This window comes from Mobula birostris, chromosome 3, assembly GCF_030028105.1.
Source record: "Mobula birostris isolate sMobBir1 chromosome 3, sMobBir1.hap1, whole genome shotgun sequence".
Lineage (NCBI taxonomy): Eukaryota > Metazoa > Chordata > Chondrichthyes > Myliobatiformes > Myliobatidae > Mobula > Mobula birostris.
In genome coordinates this window covers 157459162-157476124 of record NC_092372.1, presented here as the reverse complement: position 1 = coordinate 157476124, position 16963 = coordinate 157459162, and the positions used below count along the sequence as shown (strand labels likewise).

Sequence of the window (16963 nt, the reverse complement as noted above, 5' to 3'; positions counted from 1 at the left end):
TGAAACCTTTCTTTCGCTGTTGTTGTAGGTGCTCTAGTTTTTGTCCAATGGAAATAGCACAACGCCGCCGCGGAAACGTAAATATTATACCGTTTTCTCTTCGCTTGTTTTCTGTAGATGTGTCTGCGCATGCACAGTAGGAGTAGATTCGCCCAAATATCTGTTTTAGTGTGGACAGAGATATTTTGAAAAATGCCTAGTGTGGATGCCTGTCGTTTTTACTCGAAACCAGCGTTTTCAAAATTATCCAGTCTAGTGTGGACGTAGCCAAAGACTACAACACACAGAGCAGAATCACACCATCTGGTCCAATATTCAAGACATGTCAAAACCTAATTAGACAAACATTTACTCTAAGCCAAAGCAGAAGGTATAGCTAGTGGTGATGAGAAATCTATTTTTATTTTCAGTCCGGTCTTAAAGGAACAAACAGTTAAGGGAAAATTTCCAGAGATTTTAGCCAATAGTGTGATACAAAACAAGTGGTACTACAGTGCCTATAAAAAGTATTCAATTTGAAAGAATTTAATTTGGCTTTTTTGACACTGATTAACTGAAAAAGATTGTTATGTCGAAGTGAAAACAGATTTCTAAAAGTGATCTAAATGAATTGCAAATCTTAATCACAAGGTAACTGATTTCATAAGTATTCACCTCCTTCAAGTCAGTATTTAGTAGATACACCTCTGGCAGCAATTACAGCCTTGCGTCTGTGTGGATAGGACTCTATCAGCTTTGCACTTTTGGACAGTGCAATTTTTCCCCATTCTTCTTTACAAAACTGCTCAAGGCTGTCAGGTTGCATGGAGATTGTGAGTGAGCAGCCCTTTTCAAGTTCAGCCACAAATTCTCATTTGGATTGGGGTCTGGCTTGGCCACTCCAGGACATTAACTTTGTTGTTTTTAAGTCATTCCTGTGCAGCTTTGGCTTTATTCTCGGGGTCATTGCCTTGCTAGAAAACAAATCTTCTCCCAAGTTGCAGTTCCCTAGAAGGCCGCATCGGGAACACCGGATACAGTATATCACCCCAGCCGACTCACAGGTGAACTGTCGCCTCACCTGGAAGGACTGTCTGGGGCACTGAATGGTAGTGAGGGAGGAAGTGTAAGGGCATGTGTAGCACTTGTTCCGCTTACAAGGATAAGTGCCCAGAGGGAGATCAGTGGGGAGGGATGGGGGGGACGAATGGACAAGGGAGTCGCATAGGGAGTGATCCCTGCGGAAAGCGGGGGGGGGGGGGGCGGAGGGAAGATGTGCTTAGTGCGGCCTTCTATATATTGGCGAGACCCGACGCAGACTGGGAGATCGTTTCGCTGAACACCTACGCTCTGTCTGCCAGACAAAGCAGGATCTCTCAGTGGCCACACACATTTTAATTCCACGTCCCATTCCCATTCTGATATGTCTATCCACGGCCTCCTCTACTGTAAAGATGAAGCCACACTCAGGTTGGAGGAACAACACCTTATATTCCGTCTGAGTAGCCTCCAGCCTGATGGCATGAACATTGATTTCTCAAACTTCCGCTAATGCCCCACCTCCCCCTCGTACCCCATCCGTTATTTATTTACACACATTCTTTTTCTCTCTCTCCTTTTTCTCCCTCTGTCCCTCTTACTATACCCCTTGCCCATCCTCTGGGCTTCCCCCCTCTCCCTTTTCTTTCTCCCTCGGCCTCCTGTCCCATGATCCTCTCATATCCCTTTTGCCAATCAACTGTCCAGCTCTTAGCTCCATCCCTCCCCCTCCCTTCTTCTCCTATCATTTCAGATCCCCCCCCCCCACTTTCAAATCTCTTACTAGCTCTTCTTTCAGTTAGTCCTGACGAAGGGTCTCGGCCTGAGACGTCGACTGTACCTCTTCCTACAGATGCTTCCTGGCCTGCTGCATTCACCAGCAACTCTTATGTGTGTTGCTCTCCATTTAACTAATTATGTGACTTCTAAAACCAATGATGATTTGGTGTGTCATATTAAAGGGGGTGAATACTTATGCAATCAATTATTTTGTGTTTTATATTTGCAATTAATTTAGATCACTTTGTAGAGATCTGTTTCGCTTTGACACGAAAGAGTCTAAAAGCAAAATTAACACCACAGTGTTTCAATATTGTAAGACAATAAAACATGAAAACTTCCAGTGGGGGGGGTGAATACTTTTTATGGGCACTGTAAATAAAGAGAGTAACGTTGAATGAAGAGTGGGATATAATGGGTCAGGGAGAAAAGGAAATAGTAATCTTTCTTAAAACGTGTGTGCTCGTCCATCATCAACGTCGATGAGGACCACAACACCATTATGAGGGTGTTGAGACTAGCGCGTGATTTGGATTTAAGTGAGGGAGAGTTGCGCAGCGTCAGCCTCACCTTGTCTTCCCAATTCCCATCTGGATCCAGTGGCAAGACAGAGTCGAGACAACTGGAGATGGGACTAGGTGCAGTGGATGTGTCTTGTGTCTTGTCCTGCTCTACACGTTCCATGACGCTTGCAGAGACCACCTTCTTGACATTGGACCTTCCATTGGTCTCGTCTGCTCAATCTTCCGGAGTCTGTCTTCACATGCTGGGATAGACAACTCCCTATCTCACCGAGGGTTTGAGACCCGTCGGCTACCCTCACCTGGTTTAGCTGGCTGCTTGAAGCCGTTGCCCAGAATATGGCCGCTGTCGCATGCAAACAGCGACGGGGAGCCACAGGTGAGAGCTGAGTGCCTAGTGGGGACCAAAGGTGGACTAACCACCTTGAAAAGTACTCGACATGTTCCCCCACCAGAGGTGCTACCCCTCCCTGACACCCCATACACCCGTATAAGATGATGAGAGGCATTGATCATGTGGATAGTCAGAGGCTTTTTCCCAGGGTTGAAATGGATAACACGAGAGAGCACAGTTTTAAGGTGCTTGGAAGTAAGTACAGAGGGGATGTCAGGGGTAAGTTTTTTACGCAGAGAGTGGTGATTGTGCGGAATGGGCTGCTGGCAACTGTGGTGGAGGCGGATACAATAGGGTCTTTTAAGAGGTTCCTGGATAGGTATATGGAGCTTAGGAAAATAGAGGGCTATGGGTAACCCTAGGTAATTTCTAAAGTACATGTTCAGCACAGCATTGTGGGCTGAAGGGCCTGTATTGTGCTGTACCTTTTCTTTGTTTCTGTGCATGATGTTCTTAATGACTTGTATATAAAATGCACTTCTTTGAGTATTATTAGTTTACAGTATTCAGTCTGACTCATGGATGCAACATAAGACAGTAATGTCATGGATGATTTGATTGTATCTGAAACCCACAGTGTTGAATATTCTTAATGACTCAGCATTCACATTTCTCCAGGGTAGAGAATTACAAAGGTTCGTAATGCTTTGGGAGATGTTCTTCTAACTTTATATTTAAATAGTGACTGTCCATTTTTGCTGCTTCTATGAACCCTAATTATAGAATCTGCAATTATGAGCACAAGAAAATAGCATGGGTAAGCCACTAGGCTCCTTAATAACCTCTTCCTCAGTGTTAACAAGACAAAGGAGATGGTTATTAACTTCAGGAAAACTTGCATCATTCACACACCCCTTTACTTCAGCAGCACAGTAGTGGAAACTGCAAACAGATTCAACTCCCTGGAGGGCACATCACATATAATCTCTCATGGTCCCAGAACACATCCTACTCAGCCAAGATTGCTCACTAATGCCTCTGCTTTCTGAGGAGACTGTGGAGAGCTGGACTTTGCTTATCCATACTCACGTCATTCTGCAGATGTGCAGTAGAGAACATCCTAACAAGCTACATTACTGCTTGGTACAGAAACTGCACTACAGCGGACGGGAAAGCTCTACAACAGATAGTCATATTTGCCCAATTGCATTACTGGCACCAGCGTAATTGCCATCAAGAACATGTATACAGAAAGGGCCAGTAACATCATGAAAGATTCCACACACCCTGGTCGTGGAATGTTTGTCCCATTCCCATCAGCAAGGAGGCTATGTAGCTTGCACACCAGGACCACCAGACTCAAAATCAGACTGACCAACACCTCCACCCACAACTCCACCAATTTATTATTTCCCGTTCAGTCACCTTATATACAGCCTGGCGTCACTTTATGGACATATAATCAGTCTATGTACAGAAACAATCTTATGTATTTATATTTATTGTGGGTAATTTTAGTATTGTTTTTGTGTTCTTTATCTTTGATTTGTTTGTGTTGCATTGGATCCAGAGTAACAATTATGATATGATATTAAACAATCTTGAATCTTGAAGCCTGCCTTGTCACTCAGTGTGGTCGTGGCTGATCTATGCCAGCCTTCTGTGGTGATTCCCATAATACACAATTCCTTAATCTATCAAGTATTGATCTGTCTGCACCTTAAACATATCTAATGATATGGCCTCCACCATCTTTGCCTTTATAGAGCAGGACAATGAATGTGAGAGTTGGGAATTCAGAGTGTTGAGAGCGAGAGTTGTGACGCACCATGATGAGTTATTTATGAAGCATATTCCGACTCATCTACCTTGAAAAGTTAAAACTCCTGGTACTGCAATTTTGTTCAGAGGTCTTCAATTTTATTTTCAGAGATTGTACATTTGTGAGCAAGATAGTCGGGATTGGGGGGGTCTAAGGGCTTTGTGAGTTAATTGCAGACCAGCTCGCTTTCCTCTTTTCCTTTTTCTTAAAGGGGAACTGCACTTGTGATCTGAGTCTGCAGACCAGGGTCCATCAATTTTGAGGATTAATAGATTTTTTAAACATCTTAAAATTATGTTGCTTACTGAAGTACCCATGGCTGTGGCTATGGATATCATTTGTAGTAGTCCTAAAGAGGAATATTTAACAATTCCCTTTGGAGCTGCATGCAGAGAGCTGCCACTTATCAGTGCCATCTTGAACAAAGGAGCCAAAATCTCTGCCAGAGTCCCCGCATTTTTTTCCCTCGCTTCCTACAACATCTTGGTCAGGCCATGAGAATTTATTCACTTTTATGCACTTCAAGACTGAAAACATCTCCTCATTCATAATATCTCAACAAGTCTCCATTTACCTTGATTGCTTTCTGGCTAACTTTGTAATTTTAAAATGACAACTAGATTTTTTGAACACCATCATCCTTTGATTTTTCATTATTCTCCCACTGCTATCTTTTAATTCCACTCATTTAATGTATCTGCACCCTTTCATCAACTTTTGTTTCTTCTTCACAATTTACTTTCCTACCTATTTTCACTTAGCAAACTTGAGTACAGGTGAACCCCATATTATGTCCTTTTGGATATTGGAAAGTCACCTTCATAGAGGTCACGAATCATCATACAAAATTTATCCAGAGATAGAGAATAAAATCTGCTCTCAAGAGTTCATTTGAGAAAGGGTAAATAAAACAATTCTTTTTCAGCTCTCTTTTCTCATCGTGTAGATGACTCAGCTTCGGCTCATGGAAAATGGACTGTTTTCTAGGGAGGCAGGAAGGCAACAACCCCATCCCCACCCATAACACAGGGGTTGCTAGAATGTGAAACTCAGTTTCTTCATATGTCATTAATGGGAGAATTAATAGCTAAGGCCTTGTCACTGGTTACATTTTGCCAAGTTAAAAATGGCCTATAATTTCAGGGGCCCTTATCACTTGTGAGGGTTCTCATGTGATGCCTTAGTAAATGGCTTTGGAATCTTTTAGTTCTCCCTATACCTATTGTGCTGGTTACATCCTCACAGGTACTTAATTTACTGAACAGTTTTCCTTTCATTAAGTCATATTGATTGTGTAATTATTTCATGCTAATGGTTCCCAACATTTTCCTAATGACGATAATAAGCTTGTAGTTCTCTACTTTCTCTTTCCCTTTCTTAAGCAAAGGTACCAAACTGCTAGTACTTTTAAGAATTGAGGAATTTAAGACAGCTAATGCAACCACTTTCTCTTACAGCAGGGAAGACTCAGAGGATGCTAGTGTTTAAAATCATGGATCATTTACTTATAGGAAAACAATTTTTGATGTCTGAAGAATCCCTAACTAGAGAGCGCAGAATGAAAGCAATTAACAGTTAGACCATAAGACCATAAGACGTAGGAGCAGATTGGGCCATTTGGCCCATCGAGTCTGCTCTGCCATTTCATCATGGCTGATCTATTTTTCCTCAGTCCCAATCTCCTGCCTTCTCCCCGTATCCCTTCGTGCCCTGACCAATCAAGAATCTATCAACCTCTGCCTTAGATATACATATAGACTTGGCTCCACAGCTGCCTGTTGCAATGAATTCTGCAGATTTATTACTCTCTGGCTAAAGAAATTCTTCTTCATCTCCGTTCTAAAATGACATCCCTCTATTATGAGGCTGTGTCAAGTTAACTTGAGGGGGAAAAAAGTAAATGCTCAGTCAGTTAGGATTGAGAATGCACGCCTGATGCAGTGTTAGATATGGGTACAATGGAGCCTTCAAAAGGGAATTTAATAAAAACTTGAATGATTGCAGGGTGGAAGAATGCAAATGTTCTCCAAGATATAGCTTAGGCTAATAGACCCACATAGCCTCTATTTATGTTACTCTGCTCCTCAGTTCTATTCAAAAAGGCATTTTCATTCACTGAATGCATGAAGAAGAACCTCTGATAGGATTGTACATTGCTGATTAGGAATTAATTGGTACGTTGGATTTGTCCTTCACAATGTATATTTGTGATTAATACTGGGATAGTTGACTCAATATATGGCTGCTTGTGTAGAAGTCTGTGATCCTGTCATGGCCCAAATTCTTTGCTGTGTCTAGTCAATTCAGTTTTTTCTTGGAATTGTATGGTGAACTGATTGAATTGAATTGACTTTATTTCTTACATCCTTCATATACATGAGGAGTAAAAATCTTTTATAGAAATTTATAATAAATAGTGTGTACAACAGGACAATCAATATAACATAGAAATACAATTGTATCAGAATGAATTAATCAGTCTGATGGCCAGGTGGAAGAAGTAGTTTGTGGTTGGGGTAATTCGGGTCCCCAATTAACCTTCAGGTCCTTTTACATATCTGTCCTTGTAAATATCCTGAATAGTGAGAAGTTCACATCTACGGATGTGCTGGGCTGTCCACACCATTCTCTGCAGAGTTGTGCAATTGAGGGAAGTACAGTTCCTATACCAGGCAGTGATGCTGCCAGTCAGGATGTTCTTAATTGTGCCCCTGTAGAAAGTTCTTAGGATTTGGGGGCCCATACCAAACTTCTTCAACCATCTGAGGTGAAAGAGGTGCTATCGTGCCTTTTTCGCCACACAGCTGGTATGTACAGGCCACGTGAGATACTTGATGATGTGTATGCCGAGGATCTTAAAGCTGTTTACTCTCTCAACCCCAGATCCATTGATGTCAATAGGTGTTAGCTTGTCTCCATTTCTCCTGTAGTTCACAACCAGCTCCTCTGTTTTTACGACATTGAGGGAGAGTTTGTTTTCTTGACACCACCGTGTCAGGGTGATGACTTCTTCTCTGTAGGCTCCCTCATTATTATTTGAGATTAGGCCAATCAGTGTAGTGTCGTCAGCAAATTTAATAAGCAGATTGGAGCTGTGGGTGGCGACACAGTCATGGGTATACAGAGAGTAAAGGAGGGAGCTTAGGACACAGCACTGAGGGGCAGTTGTGTTGTGGGGCAGAGGTGAGAGAGCCCACTGTTACCACCTGCCAGCGATCTGACAGGAAGTCCAGGATCCAGCTACACAAATCAGGATGAAGTCCAAGGTCTCTGATCATCTTGTTCAGCCTGGGGGGAATTATGTTGTTGAATGCTGAACTGTAGTCCAAGAACAGCATTCTCACATAAGCATCCCTCTTCTCCAGATGTGTAAGGACAGTGTGTAGAGCTATGGCTATTGCATCATCTTGTTGATCAGTTTTATCAGTAGGTGAATTGTAGGGGGTCCAGTGTGGGTGGTAGCATGCTACAGGTGTAGTCCTTGACCAGCCTCTCAAAGCATTTGCTTATTATTGAGGTGAGTGCAACAGGATGCCAGTTGTTCAGACATGTTACCTTGGTCTTTTTAGGTACAGGAACAATGGTGGATGTTTTGAAGCAGGAGAGCATTCTACACTGGGAGAGGGAGAGATTAACAATGTCTATAAACATGTCTGCCAGTTGTGCTGTGCACACTCTTGAGTACCCACCCTGGGATGCTATCCAGCTCCACAGCCTTGTGACTGTCCACTCATTGGAAACACCTGTGTGCTTTGGCCTCAGAGATGACCAAGCTGCAGGTCGCTTCAGCAGCTCTCTTCAGATGCTTAGTATTGGCAACGTTGAATTGAGCGTAAAAAAAATTTGGCTCATCTGGGAGAGAGGCAGTGATGTCAGAAATGCCACTGTGTTTAGCTTTGAAGTCTGCAGTGGTGTGCAAACCTTGCCATAAGCTGCTTGTGTTGGTAGAGAGTTGAGTGTGGATCTTGTCCCTGTATTGTTTTGCTGCCTTGATGACTTTACGCAGATCGTAGCTGCATTTCTTGAGTCCCTGGTGGTTACCAGCAACGTAAGCTGTATCATGCAGAAAGTGTAGCTTCCATGGAACTATTGATCCTGAATTTTTGGTTTAGATAGACCCTGACCGATATCTGGGGGACAACATCCTCGATGCACTTCCAGATGAAACTCATGACCCCTTCCGTGAACTGGGAGATATCGTCGTCATGAAAGACTTCTCAGTCGACATCATCAAAGCAGTCCTGTAGCTTGGAGGCTGATTGGTAGACCAACAGTGGATGGTCTTAACTCTGGCTGCCTCTTGTTTCAGCTTCTGCCTGTACCTCGGCAGCAGCAAGATGGAGAAGTGATGTGATTTTCCAAATGGGGGGGTGAAGGAGTGCTTTGTAAGCGTTGCGGAAGGGAGAGTGGCAGTGGTTGAGTACGCTATCTCCCTATGTGCTCACCTAGATGTGTTGGCAAAACTTCGGAGAGACTTTAGTCAGTGACTCTCGATTAGAATCACCGGCGACAATGAAGCCAGCCTCTGGGTGTGCAGTTTCCAGTGTGCTGATGGTCTTGTACAGTTCCTTAAGAGCCAGGTCAGTATCAGCCTGTGGTGGATTGTATACAGCTGTAATAATAACAGCCGTGAACTCTGTAGGCAACCAGAAAGGTCTGCACAGCAGCACCAGGTACTCCAGATCTGGAGAACAAAATGATTTGATGGCATGCACATTCCGGGGGTCACACCAAGCATTATTAACCATGAAGCACACCACACCTCCTTTACTCTTCCCAGAGAGGATTTTAGGCCTGTCCGCCCAGAACAGGTAACGGGGGCTAAGGGCTTGATGGCATGATTCGGTATCTCATCCGTCAGCCAGGTCTCCACAAAGCACAAAACATTACATTCCTTTGTTTCCGGCTGATAGGAGATTCTGGCTCTCAGTTTGCACAGCTTATTGTCCTGGGACTAAACATTAACCAGGAGCATTCTAGGGACCAGCGGCCAATTAGCACACCGCCTCAACCTCACCAGGACACCAGACCATCTTCCTCACCTCCGGTGCCGTTTCTGAGGTAGCAGTGGTGTAGGAGATGGACCTCCCATTGATCGCACAAGCAGGGGTTCCCAGTGTAGACTGCAAATTAGTTTATGTGATGCTGACCACAAGCCGAAGTTAAGATGGCTCATTCATTATCACTTCCAGCTGAAGACTGTCGAGTTTCTTTCAAACTTGCTTTTGAACTTCACTGTTTTTGAGGGTGGGTCTCTGATTAATGGTTTTATTGTCTGTTACCCTTCATGGCTATAAGAGGTTTGCAGAGCTTTAATATGTTATCATTTGGCTTTGTCAATAGCACACTGCTTTTGCTGCTTAACTGCCAAATAATCTTATGTTTTAGCTTCACCAGATTAGCTTTTTATTTTTATCTATATCTGATTTTGCTTCTTGGTATGTTGTTTTTTATCTCTTCACACTGAATCGGGTTTGATCATGTGAGTGATATGTTCTTAAATCACTAAGAATACTGAGGTGCTGCTTCTCTAGGCTTTCAGTGCCTCAGGATGTCCAGACTTGCTAATACAGTATGGTTTTATATGGTATCATTCCACACAATATGAAGAGAAGTCTTCACTGCCCCATTACCTCAGAGACCTGTGATGCCATCCATACTTTTCCTTGACAATTCTGTTAGACAGCTCTCTCAACTTAGGCTCAGGTCCCCAGTTGTTTATGAGAAGGAAGACATTGATTCAGTTGGCACATCCAAACATGTTTTATTTTTGCAGTGTTTTGTTATGGTATAACAGAGCAGCTTGGTAAGCTATTTCACAGAACATTTCAGAGATGATCAGTAGTTCCAGAGCTGGAGTAAGATGCCAGTCGTTCTCAATTTGCAAGGAACAAGAGGGATTCTCCAGTTTTATGGTCATAATTGCTGATCATTAATTAAGTCTTTTTCTACTTTTAGATTACACAAAATTAAAGTTCCCACATTGCCTTGGTAGAATTTGAGGTTGGGTTTCTAGATTCTTTTTTCAGGATCTTTTGATTACCTATCAACTAACATAGCTCCGATTTTCAATTTCAAAATTCTTGATGTAGGTAATTTATGTCGAGTAAGGTTATTAGTTTGCCATGAGACCTTCAAGTAAGAGTATATAAGGATATTTTCTGTCATTTGCAGGAGATGTCATGGGGGATTTAAGAAGTAGTGTGTGTTTAGTTCCAAATTTACTGGGCACTTAGACAATTGGCAAGGGCTAATAAAAAGAATTTAATGTAAATGGCCATTGTTGAAGTGGACAGCATTGGATTGGGGAACTGAGGCTTTGATGAGAGAGGCAGAGGACAGGGTTACGTTTCTATCAAGTTTCTCTTCCTTCTTTTATTAGTGTATAGGTAGAGCAATTAGAATGGATACCAGGGCAGTGGTGTGCTCCTCTTGCACAATGTGGGAAGGTGGGGAGGCCTCCAGTGTTCCTGATGACTTTACCTGTGAGAAGTGCATCTGGCTGCAGCCCCTTACACACTGAAACTGGATCTGGCCTGTAGGTCTTGAGGAAAGGAAAATCAGAGGTTGATAGACAGGAGCTACAAGGGTTGCAGTCACGCCCAAGCTGCAGGAGGCAGGTAGCTGAATGACTGTCAGGTGAAGGAAATGGAATAGGCAGATAGTGCAGAATAACCCTTTGGCCATTCTGTCAGTAACAAGTATACCACTTTGGAAACTGTTGGGGAGTCACCTACAAGGGGAAAAAACAGTGGTCAGGACTCTGGCACTGAGTCTGTCTCTATAACAGATAGGAAATTTAGTGGGTGTTAAAGAGACTCACAGATGATACGTTGCCTTCTAGGTACCAGAATTAGGGATATCTCAGATCGGGTCCACAGCATTTTCAAGGTGGAGGGTGAGCAGTCAAAAGTCATGTGCGTATTTGTGCCAATGACATAGCTAGGAAAAGGGATGAGGACCCGAAGAGCAAATAAGGGAGTTAGGAAGAAACCTAAAAGCAGAACCCCAAGGGTAGTAATCTCTGGATTGATGCCTGTGCCCTGCGTCAGTGAGGGTAATAGTAGGATAATCTGGCAGATGAGTGTGTGGTTGAAGAATTAGTACAGATAGGGTTTTGGATTTGTGGATCATTGGGATTCCTCTGAGTGAAGGCATGACCTGTACAAAAGGGATGGGTTACACCTGAACTCGAGAGTGACCAGTATCTTTTTCGTTAAGTTTGCTAAGGTTGTTGGGGAGGGTTTAAATGAGGTTACTTGGGGATGGGAACCAGGTTTGTAGGTCAGATTGTGTGAAGCCTGAGGCAATGTGTATGGAGACTGTGGGAAACCTTAGTGGATAGGTCATAAATGCAGTTAGCTGTCTGTGTTGAAATGTGTTCCCATTAGGGTGAGATGTATTAAGGAGAAGGGGGGTGAACTTAGAGCATGGATCAGTACTTGAAACTAAGGTTTAGATGTTTCAAAAGGTACAGGGAGAGAGGGAAAAGAGATGGGTGTCTAGCATTTCTAATCAGGGATAGTATCATGGCTGCAAAAAGGATTGATGTTGTGGAGGAATCGTTTACTGAGGCAGTGTGGGTCGAAGTCAGAAACAGTAAGGAAGTAATCACTTTATGGGGAGTATTCAGGGACATTGAGGAGTAGATTAGTAGGCATATTTTGGAAAGGAGGAAAAATAACAAGGTTGTTGTCATGGGTGATTTCAACTTCCCTAATATGATTTTATATTTATTTAGTACAAGAGGTTTAGATGAGCAGAATTTGTTAAGTCTGTTCAGGAAGGATTCCTGATGCAATGTGTGGACAGGCCAACTGAGGAGAGGCAATATTGGACCTAGTACTAGGCAATGAACCTGGTCAGGTGACAGATTTCTCAATGAACGAGCATGTGGGAGAACCAGATCTCATTCATCAACAAAAAAGCTCAGCAGGGGATGTCTTTCTTGAGGCATCTAGCATCTTCTCCAGAACATACTGATTCAATTTTACACAGCCATCGTAGAGAGCATCCTCACATCAGCCATTACAGTCTGGTTGGTACAGCATCCTTTCACAATATACAAAAACTGTCAGGTCTGCAGAAGGTAATGGCTTCAGTCTATCAATACTGCAGGACTTGTATGTGCCCAGGAAAAAGAAAGCGGGCAGGAAGAAACATTGCAGATACTACCTACCCTGCAAACTGCCTTTTCCAAAAGCTCCCTTCTGGAAAGCGCTATAGAGCAGTGGTCCCCAACCACCAGGCCACGAGGAAACGATATGATTTGGCGACTTGAAATGATATGAGTCAGTTGCACCTTTCCTCATTCCCTGTCACGCACTGTTGAACTTGAAATCATACCAAATAACACATAGAACCTAAAATAACACTAACATATAGTAAAAGCAGGAATTATATGATAAATACACAGCCTATATAAAGTAGAAATAATGTATGTACAGTGTAGTTTCACTTAGCAGAATCGGGAAGATTAAGCCAAAACCGATTTGTAGAAAAAAAATTGGCACATACACGCATGTGCACATCATGTGTGCGCACGTCACGCATGCGCACACAGGTGCCCGCGCAAGGCTTCATGGTCATGGTAGTCTTTCCCGGGGTAAACACAAGTGTCCCGTATTTGACTGCTATTTTTGTCCCTTATTTGAGAGTTAGAAAGTTGGCAACCCTACTTTCCCTCCCCGCCCCCCCCCCCCCGCCCCATCGGCCAGTTTGCAAGAATATTGTCAATATTAAACCGGTCCGTGGTGCAAAAAAGGTTGGGGACCCCTGTTATAGAGCAAATGTGACAAAAACTTCATGCCATCTTCAAAGTTTCTTCTATTACCTCAGTCACTGTACTGCACAGTAAACATTATAAACTGCTTTTTACCATGCTGTTTGCATTGCAAATACATACTGGTATTAATGTATTTAAACATAGAAACACAGAAAACCTACAGCACAATACAGGCCCTTCAGCCCACAATGCTGTGCCAAACATGTACTTACTGTAGAAATTACCTAGGGTTACCCATAGCCCTCTATTTTTCTAGGCTCATCAAAGAGTCTCTTAAAATACCCTATTGTATTCGCCTCCACTACCGTCGCCAGCAGCCCAATTCACGCACTCACCACTCTCTGCGTAAAAAACTTACCCCTGACATCTCTGTACCTACCTCCAAGCACCTTAAGACTTTCAACAATTGTAAAGAATAATTATGTAAAAATAAGAAGTTGAATTGCAGATTATAGAATAAGTACAAATAAATACATAAATAACAGCGTATATGTACAATTTAACAGCATTATAAAAAGTGGTTTAAAATGTTTATTTATTCATTTATTTATTTAGAGATACCGTGCAGAATAGGCCTTCAAACCTTGAAGCTACACTGCCCAGCAACCACTAATTTAATCCTTGCCTAATCATGGAACAATTTAAATGACCAATTAACCTACTAACCAGTACATCTTTGGACTGTGGGAGGAAACCAGGGACCTGGAGAAAACTCATGCATTGCACAATATAGAGGACGCCCTGGGATTGAACTCTGAACTCCGACACCCTGAGTTGTAAAAACTCATGCTAATTGTTACACTACCATGGCTTACAGTACAGTGCAGTGATGGGGGTAGAAGGAGGTGGCGGGCTAACTAGATTAATTGCCTGGGAGAAGAAACATTTAAGGTGGTATGTGTTTTTTTTTGGTTTTAGTAACCCTATAGCACTTACCAGGAAGGAGCTTTAGGAAAAGGCAGTTTGCAGGGTGAGTTGAATCTGCAAGTCTACTGAGGATCAGTGAATATGACTTTTGGAATAGTTGAGCTCTAACCTGTGCACATTTGACTGTTTAATTATAATGGGCCATTTTTATTTTTTTACTTTCTTTGCTAACCCTAAGTTAATATTCATAAATTATAGTTTCTTTAATTGTATGTATTGTGCTGTCTGTTATTTTCTGGCACCAAGTTGTAACAAGGTAGCAAATTACACAGCATTCACAAAAACCAGGGTTTGGGTGGTACAGACATCCCAATCTCACAGATTTGGTGGGACTGGAATGTGTATTCCTGGTTTTACGCAGTCTGAGGAAACTGGGATTTCAGTAGTTTACTATATTTGTCCCTTGTAAATAAAGTAAGAGTCTTGAGGAAGCTTAAAATGTTCAAGCCTTGGATTTGTAGTTTGCTCGTTGGATCTAGACTGAAATGTGAAACCGAATTGTGGTAAAAACCAGTTTAGTCATTTACGCTCGGGTGGTGGGGTGGAGTTATGTTTCTACCAAAGGAGGTGTAAAGTACTCCTTCCCTTAGGCAAGGTGTGGCACCTGTTTAGTACCCCCCCCCCCCACCACCAAGATCAGGGTCATGTGAAGCCATGGGTTCAGGTGGTGAATGGTTGTATGAGCAGCTGGTACATATCACAAGTCCTGGTTATGTGACATTGATGCCAGGCAGACAATCTCTGAAGAATATTGATAATGTCTGGGGTTACCTGTCTGTTGAAAAGACTGTCCAGAAGAAGGCAATGATAAATCAATTCTGTTGAACAATTTGCCAAGAATAATCGTGGTCATGGTCCATGATCGCCCAATTCATATGACACAGTACATAATAATAATGATAATGAGACTTTACAAGGAAAATAAATGTAATAACCAAATGTCTACTGGGTTTAAAACATTTAAGGTGTGTAGATTATTAGTGAGAGGTTACCAGGACAAATGTAGAGAGTTTAATGAAATATGTATATTGGTCAGTCTTTGAATGGCATTATTTGTTTGGACAGAGCTTCTTTCCAGAGCAGATGGTGTCCGGTTGTCAGGAATTAAATGGAAGTAATCCACATTCACAGCTCATGCAGGTAGGCTGGTTATCCTTTTGGAAATATTGCACAAGGTTTTTCTGTGACTATGGGAATCTTTTTTAATTGGTAGCTATGAGCAATTATCTTGGAGAAAGTCAAATCTTTGGAAGGTAAATATTGTATTTCATGGTTTGTAAAAGTGAAGGTGGGTCAGAAGATTTTGTAATAATGTTAGTTTTCAAGGTGGTGAGGATTTGTAGGCGAATAGGGCTATATTGTTTTGTTTGAATGAATTGGAATATTCTATCGCTCAGTTAATGTAAACCGAACTTGTATGTTTAAAAAATGGTTACAAGGTAGTGTGACAAAATATGCATACATATTGAAATCTGTGAGATATGATAATACTAAACAGGACTAGTGTACAGAGTCTTTTTGAGATTTTTTTGTTTCTTTTTAATCCCATTTCACTGTTCTTTAATAGTTTTGCTTCCCATGTATCTGTAAATATAGAATAATAGCAACAGGGACACTGAAGAGTAGATAAGTAGACAGATTTTGGAAAGGTACAGAAATAACCAGGTTATTGTTACGAGTCATTTTATCTTCTGTAATATTGATTGGCACATCCTTTGTGCAAAAGGTTTAGATGGGGCAGAATTTGTTAAATGTGTCCTCCAGGAAGGGTTCATGACACAGTATGTGGACAGGCTAACTAGAATATAGAACCAAACAGCACAGCATTGGCCTTTTGGCCCACAAAGTTATGCCAAACTTCTAATCTACTTTAAGGTTGATCTAACCCTTCTCTCCTACGTAGCCCTCCATTTTTCCATAATTCACATACCTAAGAGCTTCTTAAATATCTCTAATGCATATGCCTGCACCACCAACACTGGCAGAGCATTCTATGTACCCACAACTCTAAACAAAAACTACTTCTGATATTCCCCTATACTTTCCTCCAATTGCCTTAAAATTATGCCCAGTCATATTAGGCATTTCTGCTTTGGGAAAACATTTCTAGCTATCTACTCAATCAATGCCTCATAGCTCTTATACAACTCTACCAAGTGTCCTCTCATCCTCCTTTGCTCTAGCAAGAATTGGACGTTGGGTCTGTTGAAAAGGAGACATTTCAGGCTTATTAGAAAAGAGAGATGGAATAGAAGGATAAACGCTTACGTTGTGAATTTCAGAAATGATTATACTGAAAACTATTCGCATTTCTATTGTCACTTCAGCATATATGCAAATAAAACAGGGAATTTCATAGTAATCAACCAAAAATGTTACCGAATCTTAAGTTACTGGGAGATGATCAAAACTGTGACCAGGAAGAGATGGTTTATAAAGGTTTAGGGAGAAATTCCAGCAAGTATCGTACACCCGATTAGGTGTTTTGGTGAAAGGACAAATTTTCACAAAGTTACAGTAAGAAATGATACTGTATGGTGCAAGCAGTCTGAAAAATGTATTGATTTTATGGGATAAGGCCAAATGCAATTCAGACATAATTATCATGCTGATTTCCAAGGGCTAAATTAATAAGATCAGTGGTCTGTGGAATGTACTTGTCTGGTTTGCCAGTCTGTCATAACTATTTCCTTTTTGGAAAGGCAGTATATCATTCATCATCTTTCTACAGTTGATGGAAAATGTGACCAACCCAGGAATACTTCAACAATCAGATG

The 16963-nt window shown here is 41.9% G+C and overlaps 1 protein-coding gene across 6 annotated transcripts in view; it reads left to right on the top strand.

Moving 5' to 3' along the window:
- The window catches only part of LOC140195367 (growth factor receptor-bound protein 10-like), a 229199-nt gene that overhangs the window by 184845 nt on the left and 27391 nt on the right, over positions 1 to 16963 (top strand). For 5 of the 6 annotated variants that reach the window (XM_072253559.1, XM_072253558.1, XM_072253556.1 and 2 more), the window contains one exon: positions 15252 to 15326. The exons of the other annotated variant lie outside the window; for it this stretch is intronic. In XM_072253559.1, coding sequence (XP_072109660.1) covers positions 15252 to 15326 — 75 coding nt within the window. The remainder of the gene's footprint in view (positions 1 to 15251; positions 15327 to 16963) is intronic. 6 annotated transcript variants of the gene reach the window in all.